Source organism: Otolemur garnettii, unplaced genomic scaffold (assembly GCF_000181295.1).
Source record: "Otolemur garnettii isolate 467f Iridium unplaced genomic scaffold, OtoGar3 scaffold00008, whole genome shotgun sequence".
NCBI classification, from domain to species: domain Eukaryota; kingdom Metazoa; phylum Chordata; class Mammalia; order Primates; family Galagidae; genus Otolemur; species Otolemur garnettii.
This window is the reverse complement of record NW_003852403.1, coordinates 13,773,747-13,783,142: the sequence shown is the minus strand read 5'-3', so window position 1 is coordinate 13,783,142 and position 9,396 is coordinate 13,773,747. Positions and strand designations below refer to the sequence as shown.

The 9,396-nt window shown below is 50.4% G+C and overlaps 1 protein-coding gene across 1 annotated transcript in view; it reads right to left on the bottom strand.

Annotated features, from left to right (window-relative positions):
• VSIR (V-set immunoregulatory receptor) overlaps positions 1-9,396 on the bottom strand; it is a 24,184-nt gene that overhangs the window by 6,269 nt on the left and 8,519 nt on the right. The window contains exons 2-3 of the mRNA XM_012801360.2: positions 5,566-5,994; positions 4,550-4,606 (exon numbers count right to left, since the gene is read on the bottom strand). Coding sequence (XP_012656814.1) covers positions 4,550-4,606; positions 5,566-5,994 — 486 coding nt within the window. The remainder of the gene's footprint in view (positions 1-4,549; positions 4,607-5,565; positions 5,995-9,396) is intronic.

Genomic DNA, 9,396 nt, shown 5'->3' with positions numbered 1-9,396 from the left:
CTTGAGCTACAGGCGCTGAGCCTAGACATCTTTCTACATCCACACAGGGGCCTGCCTCACTCCACTTAGTGTTTTATCACACAGCTCACCCCAAATTTATTGAAGCCGAACGCTTTTGGTAGACATGTCGTTTGCTTCCGTTTTCAATGTCACTCATAATGCAGCAACAAACTCCTTGTACACACATCTTTATTCACCCAGGCAAGTACATCCGTAGGTAAATTCGCGCTCAAAGTTCTGAGCCAAAAATTGTGTGTTTTCTTTTAGGCTATTGCTAAATTGCCCTCCAAAAAGTTGTACAGCTTCATAATCCCAGCAGCATGGGGAGGTTTGATTTATTTTAGTCCATCTGCTGACTGCAGAAGTCTGGCTGGGAACAGACGTGCCCTCAGAACCACAGCCAGCATACGTGCATTTCCTTCCCAGTTTTACCCCTTCCCTGGGCCAGAAGGTGGCTGGGATACCTCGTCACAGTGGTAACTTTGCCCCAGAGAACTTTGGGAGATGGATGGGCTGTGGCCTAAACGTTGCCTGTGCACTATGTATTTGGGAATAAAGGGCGTTTTTGTATTGCTTTACAACCTGATGGTGTAAACAAGCTTTTAGGGGGTTTGTTCACACTGCAGAAGAGAATAAACTGTTTTCAGGCATTTCAGAACTACCTACTGGTACAGGAACAGTTGCTATGCTAATTACATATCGAGTTCTGCTCCACTTCACAGCAGGTCCCCTGCAGATCTTAGCAAGGCTGTGTTCTGATGTGGAGTATTGAAGGTAAAGACATTTGTAACTCAGACGTTTCGGTATTTATTTCCAAACTCCCATCAAAGGGCCTTATTGTGGGCAATATCTGTTTCCCCAAACATGGCCAGTGCCTGGGCTGACACCCACTGGGGAGGTAGCTTGGTCACCGTCCAAAGCCAGGCTTATCCTGGGAAGGTGATCAGGTGCTGGCAGAAGCAGCCGAGGACTATGCCAGGCCCTTACAGAGCAGGGAGGGGTAGAGGGGCCTGGACTACTCAGCCAGGTACCCCGTGGGTATATGCGGAGGAGGGAGCTCAGCTGCTAAGGGTGGGGCTCTCTGCTTTCCCAGGGACAAGGCTGGGTGAGAGTAGACAGCTCGTCTCTTGGGGAGATGAGCTGCCTGGCCCCCTTCCCTGGACTCACTGAAAAACCACAGCTCCTCAGCAATGTAGCAGCTTTTTGAGCACCACCCTCCCCAGTCTCATCCCTCGTTATCTACCCCCACCTCAGGCTGACTTGGACTTCCATGTTATTTCATAGTCTGGTTACTCTCCAGCTTCCCAAGGATAACATTAAGAGGCTTGGGCGGAAGATGAGAAGGAAAACTCTAATAAGTTCTTGGCTAAAACCATCGCTAGACTGACTGGGGACCATGGCTGGCTATAGGGCACCTGTCAGAGGGGGCAGGGGCTGGGGCCTTTCCAAAGGTAAGAATAGTCAACAGCAACACCCAGCAGCCAGCCCTGGGCCATAGGCAAATGTTTCTAAAACTGTTAGAAAACAGGACCGTGGCCACAGCTTGCTATCACAGGGCAATGGATGAGTTGACTTGGAAAGTCAAGCCTAGAATTGTTTCTCCAGAAGAAACAGCAGCCGACACTTAACACAGCAGGTGCTCCATGCCAGGCGTGGTTCTTAGTGCTTGACATATAGTATCTCATTTTACTGTCGTAGCAACTGTGGAAAAGAAGTACTTATAATCATCATCTCCATTTCCATATAAGAAAACTAGGGCACAGAGAGGTTAACAGTTTGGCTGATTTCAGATCTGTGCTCGTAACCACATGGTCTATCATTAGAATGGATGCAAGTTGCAACTATGGCCCACACAGTGTTTTTATTTTTTTATTAGTTGCCAACATTTTATAATAGAGTTCACATAAAATCTGGCTTTGCTTGAAAATTTAGTGACTCTGGAAACCCTAATACAGCAGTTGGCAGTGCCCCGAGCCTGGTGGTTAGGTGCTCTTCACAGTCCCTACCACTCCCTACCGTCTTACTCACCAGCTCTTAGGCGCCAAGGACATCAGAGTTTTCTTAACCCCTGATTCAGCCCCTTAGATAACATTGAATGCCTCCCTGTTGGAAGGAAAGAGACACACTTGCTCCTATTCTCAGTGGAGAAGCTGTACCCAGAGAATGCAAGTGCTGTCCCAAGCCCCCACACCTGGCCCAGAAGTAGAGCTGAGTTTCTTTTCAGACAGGACCATATCTGCCACAGTGCTCAATCTGCAGACTGCTAGAACCAAGAGTTTAGAAGGGAACTTGAGAGGTTATCAAAGCCATCTCCCTGCCCTAATCATTGATACAGAAGCAAGGATGTTTCTTCAGTCCCCAAGCAGCCAATTCACAGCAGACAGTGCCTCAGGGAAGTAAGGGCCAGAGTAAAGCTTTGCATCCCTTATACATTTATGTCAAAACCCAAGGGTAGAGATGCCTAGGAAAGGAAGCCTGACCCACTCTTGACTGCCAAGTTCAGGGTTTCTGCATCACCCTTGGGCTCTTAGCAGCCTGACTCCTGGATTCCCAGATTCTTTCTCTTCTCTGAATTCCAAAAGCTGCTTCTCTAGCATCTAGATCAAGAAAAGTGATCTAGCTCCATTCCCTCTCTCTGCCACACCTGGTTTCTCTAGCATCATCCTGATATCTCTTGGCTCTGTCCCCAAGACTGGTATCTTAGACCTAATTGTCAGAAAGCTGGTGTTGACAGGGCACGACAGCACAGTGCTCAGGCAGGGTGTGTACATGGGTCCTTTTGGCTCCGGGTCTGAGAGACCAGGAGCAAGTGCTGTCACCTGCCAATCCTTGGTTTCCCCACCTTCTGACGTGGGGTTGGTGGCAGAGAGGATTGTCTCTCAGGCCCTTGCAGCCCTGCAAGAGTTCATGGAGGAAGAAGTGGGACTGAGGTGGTTGGTCAGAGTGGAAGGAGCCATGGAGAAGTGAATGTCACACCACATTGGCCATCCTGTGCACGGACACACGTGTGCCCACAGTCACGAGCCTGCTGCGTGGGAAGGAAGGGGCTGCTCAGAGGCCTCTTCCCCTGCTCAACAGGGAGCCACCCAGAAAGGAAGTGAGGACAGTGGCTGTAGCTGGGCGAGGCGACACTGGCTCCGCAGTGTGCAGGGAAAAGAGTCTGAGCCAAGACTTCTCAGTCCCATGTGGAGGGTGGCTCAGATGAAATCTCATATTCTTATTTTGCTCCTGGCCAGTCTGTTGGTCAAAAAAAAAAAGTAGTTTGAGGCTGAGCACAGTAGCTTACGCCTGTAATCCCAGCACTCCGGGAGGCTGAGGTGGGAGGATTGCTTGAGCTCAAGAGTTCAAGACCAGCCTGAGCAAAGCAAGACCACCTCTACTAAAAATAGAAAAACTAGCCAGGTGTTGTGGCAGGTACCTGTGGTCCAGCTAATTGGGAGACTGAGGCTTGAGCCCAAGAGTTTGAGGTTGCTGTGAGCTAGCTGACACTACCACACTCTACCCAGGGCAACAGAGTGAGACTCTTTCTCAAAAAAAAAAAAAAAAAAAAAAAAAAGTAGTTTGAGTGAAGAGTGACTACAGCCTTTGAGCTGGGGGTTGGCTGGGGCTGTAGTTTAGCTGTCCCCATTCTGGCTTAGGTTCTTGACACGTCCTCCTGGACACATATGTATCTCCAGAGCCTAGGCAAAGGATGCTGTAAACCACATGCCTGACACATCCTAGGTGGACAGAGGGACGTGGAGGCCAAGAACACCTTCTCCCAGAAGAAGGTGGTGTCCCAAAGACTGAGCACGCAGGTGCCCTTGAGACAGTGCCCCCTTGGCCTATATGGCACCCCACTGGGCCAACGCAGGGGCCAGGCTGCCCCCGCTGCACTGCACGCCCAGTCGTCTCTTGTCCCCACACCCAAGCTGGGAAAAAGTCAGTGAGCAGAGCTAAGCAGGCTGCTGCCAAATCCCAGCTGTGCTATTTTGTGTGCTAGTTTGGGCAAGTTGTACCATCTCTCTGGGCCTGTTTCACAGTACAGAGGAAGATGTGATGCTACTTCACAGAGTTCTTATAAGAATTCCCGGAGATGATAATACTTACAAGGACTTAGCACAATGCCTAGCACACAGTAGGAGCTCAGGAAAAGTTCTCTTCCCCTTCATGACCCCCCCTCCTTCCTCCTTCACAACAGGGAAACTTTAAGTAGTTGAATCCTAAGCCAAGAAGACTCCCGTGGTCCCCCGATCTTTCCCAGTTGCAGAGGGCTGGTGGGCAGGATGGCGCTCACAGCATGTGCCACCCGGCACCTTCCCCTGATCAGTGGGCACCGCCAGGGCATAACACCTGCAGGGCGTCAGGAGCAGAGACTCCAGAGCCAGGCGGAAGGGGGATGGCTTTCAGGGTCTGCCACAGGAGGAAACAAAAGGAATGGGCAGCAGAAGACGAGGAATGGGAGCCTGGGGCTGAGGATGACGAGTCCAGAGTTCAGAATGGGGTCTGAGTCCAGGACAGGACAGAAGAGAGGAGAGAGCCCAGCAGGGGCAAGAGGATGTTCCCTTACTTTCACTCTCCTGGGGGGAGGATGGGTACGCGATGCATTTGGATGGTGCATCTTTGCCTGTGGGAGCAAAGAGAAGGGCCGTCAAGCAGGCGTCAGGGCCAGGAGGTCAGGGAGGCTTGTCCAGGCCAGTGTCCCCCTCCTATCACAGGTACTCAGGCTAGCACCTGCTTGGCAGTGCTGGCTCAGCTGGAGCCTGTACATGTATGCACACACGTGCATGGACACATGCACACGCAAACACACACACACACACACCCGGCATGTTCTCACCGTGCCCGTTCTTATGCCACCCCCAGGGGCATGTGGATGCCTGCTACTGCCCACACCTCTATCTGGCCCACCAGCTCTTGCATTCTCACCTGGACTCACACACACAAATACACATACACATCGTCCCTGAAAGCCATTCAGCCATCCACAGACTTGCACCCCAAGGTGCATATAGTCTAATTATCACCCATACCGACCACAGCCATGGTGTCATCATTAGCACAGTCACACGCCAAGCCCAGGTACATACAGCCTCACACATTAAAAAGTTCCACTGTTGGCTGGGCGCAGTGGTTCACACCTGTAATCCTAGCACTCTAGGAGGCCAAGGCAGGTGGATAGCTTGAGCTCATGACTTCAAGACCAGCCTGAGCAAGAGTGAGACCCCGTCTCTACTAAAAATAGAAAAACCGAGGCAACAGGATTACTTGAACCCAAGAGTTGGAGGTGGCTATGAGCTATGACGCCACCGCACTCCACCCAGGGCGACAGCTTAAGACTGTGTCTCAAAATAAATAAATAAAAAGTTCTACTGTCACGAACAGAGTCTTGTGTACTCTCCTTCTCCATCACATCAGCTAACCACATAGCCACACTCCACACACCCTGGCCACTCCATCTCACACACACACCCTGGAGTGTCACCCATACTGCCTCACACCTCACCCAGCACAGTGTTATACGTGGTCACACCATCAGACATGCAGCCCCACAGACTCCCAGCTGTCACAACAGGACACCCTCACCTGTCTGCACTTGCAACTCCATGGCACCGTGGACCCTGTGCTCTGAGTGGTGCTGCCTGATCTCCACCACCAGGCAGCAGTAGAGGCCGCCATCCAGCAGGCTCAGGTTGCGCATGGTGATGGAGAAGTTGCCGTGGTGGTCAGAGGCCGACTCTAGCCCATGGCGGCGGGCCAGGTCCTGGCTGCTGTTGGCAGTCTGATGGCCTCCATGGTGCAGGTGAAGGTCCTGGAACGTGAGGTTGCGGATGGGCTGGCGCACCGAGCAGGCCTGCACCTCACCCCGCAAGCTGCGGTACCACGTCTTGTAGAAGGTGACGTCATGCCCTTTGGCCACAGGGCCCAGGAGCTTGCAGGTGAGGGTGACGTTCTGCCCCTCAGGACACACGTACAGGGAATACGGTGTAGCAATCTTGAAGGCTGCCACCAGACCTGCTCAAAAAGAGGACAGCCCCATCACCTGCCTGAGCCAGTACTATACCCTGGTGCCCCAAGAGTGGGGAAGAACCTTGGCCTCAGCCACACCCCAGCCGTAGGCCCAGTGCAAGTCAGCCGACTTCCCTAAACCTGGCCCCTCCATTAGCATGAGAACCCGATACTATTCAAGGCTGGGGGGGTGGGAGGAGCCACAGGAGCTTCCCTAACTGAGGGTACCCCTGGATGCCCAGCAAGGCAAGGTGAGACACCAGGGCAGGCGACCCAGCCAAAGTATGTTCCTCTCCCAGGTGAAGCATGCACCCTGCTCCAGGTTCTCACTGCAGGTACTACATACAGCTCTGGCCAGGATGGGCCTGGCACCACCCAGCCTCTATACCCAACCTTTTGGGTTGCACCTGGACAGGGGGCAAAAAGCTATTTGGAACAGCAGCTCTTTGTCCTTGGCCACTCTGCTGTGAGCCATCACTTTCTGTCCCTGCCTACTCCCACAATTGGACATGTCCTGCCTGCTCCTTATCAGGGAGCACTAATAGAGCACCTATGTGTGCAAGGCCCAAGGCCCATGCCGGGTGTGCATCTCACCCGGATGCCAAGCACATGGCCTCCCCTTGGGAGCTGACAATCCAGCTGGGCAGATAAGGCTCGTATTTGTGACAAAGGAACCCCCTAGGCAAAGACAAGCTGGTGCCAGCCTTCTGGGCCCTTGGAGGAGGGAGGAAAAGCCTTTTGGGGATAGTCAAGGAACTTCCTATAGATGGGAGGGTCCTTGGACTCGATGGATAGATAGAATTGCACCCAGTATAGAAGGTGACCTTGCGGGGTGAGGTGCCTGTGCAGAAACAGGAAAACCCAAGATGTCTGAGAGACAGGGACAAGGAATGCGTGAACCGTCATCTCATCCATGTACCTGCCTCCCATCCAACCTTAGAAATAGTTCCCAGTTCAGTTTTCTCAATAAGTAAATGAAGCAACCCCGTAGTACTCTTTACCCTACCCTGTCTTCCAGCTTTTAATAGTGTTGACCCTCAGAAGACCTCACTTTTGAAAACAGAAATGGGCTGGAGGCCAAATTGTTTGTCTAGCTGTGTGAGCCTCAGTTTCCTCATCTGTGCAGTGATAAAAATATTGAGTACAACAGGGGATTGTGAGAGGATTAGAAAAGGAGACGAGAACACAAGATGTGAGCTATAATGCCCTCTGCAGACCCATGAGGGATAGCCGTAATTTCCATGTGCTAGTGTTATTTTTATCTGAATTGGTATCTGGGGGGGCTGCTGTAGGTCCAGCAGACAGCAAAGGAGGGTTTGGAAGTATGTTCGAAATCCAAACTGATTTGTCCTCTTCATTGTCCCAGCTGGGGATATCACCTGAAATCAAAAAAATGCCACATCTTCCTCCAGACACCCCTTTCCTATCCGCAGCACGTAGGACCCCTTGGCACTTGGCTGGGACCTACCAAAAGAAAGAAGGCCTTGCCCAGTTGAGAGGGAAGCAGCCTGTTGGGATTATGGGGGTTGGATTGGCCTGCACTGTAGTCTAATACCTGTGAGTCACCCAGACTCTGAGCCTCAGACTCTTCATCATAAAACAAAAAGGAAAACATCCACCTGGCAGTCAAGGACAGGATTAGTAATAAATTACACAAGCATTCTGAAAGTGCCTTGAGAATAGGGGGTGTTTGAAACTTGGAAGCTAATGGGTCTCTTATAGATTTAGCAATTCAAGAAACATTTCCCAGGAGTGAAAAACACCATGAAATACGGTAATGAGAAGCTAGCTTCAAACCTGCTTCTGCTAAGGTATGAATGACTGATAACAGCTTGTCCAATCCTGGCATATTTTTTTTTTTTGAGACAGTCTCACTTTGTCACCCTTGATAGAGTACCATGACATCATAGATCACAGCAACCCCAAACTCTGAGATTTTGAGATCCTCTTGCCTCAGTTTTTCATTTTTAGTAGAGATGGGATCTCACTCTTGCTCAGGCTAGTCTTGAACTCATGAGCTCAAGCGATCCACCTGCCTCGGCCTCCTAGAGTGCTAGGATTACAGGCATGAACCCCTGGCCCCTAGCATACTCTTGTATCTAAAGGAGAGTACCAGGAGACAGCAAAGGCATGGGCCCAAAGGGAATGTCTGCAGGAGTAGAGTTTTAGGCTCTAGAAGGTAAGGAAGCTAGACACATACCAGACCTTCTCCCTCTACTCTGCCCAGGAGTGGGCCGTGTCTGGGAGCTCTGGATTTTTGGAAAGTCATTGCCAAGGTGAGCAGAGATTTTAGAACATCTTTGGCAAGATATGAGTCTTCCTTTCAGGCAACAAGACAGAGGCCCAGAAAAGGAAAATAGCTTGACTGAAGTTGCAGAGGGCATGAACTCAGAGCCCAGAGCAGAGGAGACTTCAAGTAAAGCAGGATCTAGTTAGAACTATAATAATGAGAAGAAATAGCATGTGTTGTGTGCTGTGCTCAGGGCTTTATGAGCATATTGAACAACCCCCTAAAGTATTGTTTTTATTCCCATTTTACAGGAAACTAAGGCACAGAGAGGTTATGTAACTTACTGACAATCACACAGTAAGTAAGTGCTAGAGCCAGGATTAAATTCAAGCATTTGGACACTATACTGAAAAAAAAAGTCCAGAAACTGAGGCTGAATGTGGCTCATACCTGTAATCCCAGCACTCTGAGAGGCCAAGGTAGTAGGATCTCTTGAAACCAGGAGTTAGAGGTTATACTGAGCTATGATTGGTCCACTGCACTCCAACCTAGACAACAGAGCAAGACCCTGTCTCTAAAAGTTCAGGAACTGGAAGTCCTGGCCAGGTGCACTAGCTCACACCTATAATCCTAGCGCTCTGGGAGGCCAAGGTGGGAGGATTGCTTAAGCTCTAGAGTTTTAGACTAAGCAACATAGGGATACCCCATCTACTAAAAATTGGAAAAACAAGCTGAGCATAGTGGTGGGCACTTACAGTCCCAGCTACTCAGGAGGCTGAGGCAGGAGGATCTCTTCAGCCCAAAAGTTTGAGGTTGCTGTAACTATGACACCACAGCACTCTACCCAGGGTGACAGAGTGAGACTCTGTCTCAAAAAACAAAACAAAACAAACAGAACTGGAAGTCCAGAGGCCACATCAAAGTATTTTAATATTTTTGAACTTCAAAGTATTTTTAACATTTATGAGATTGCAACATTTAAAAACTAGCAATTTGACTAGTTCTCTGACTGACTTCTACCTTCTCTTTAAAAATAAGAAGATAGGGCTCAGTGCCTGTGGCTTAAGTGGCTTAGGCGCCAGCCACATACACCTAAGGTGGCAGGTTCAAATCCAGCCTGGGCCCGCCAAAAGCAACAATGATGGCTGCAACCAAAAAATAGCCAGGCCTTGTGGCGG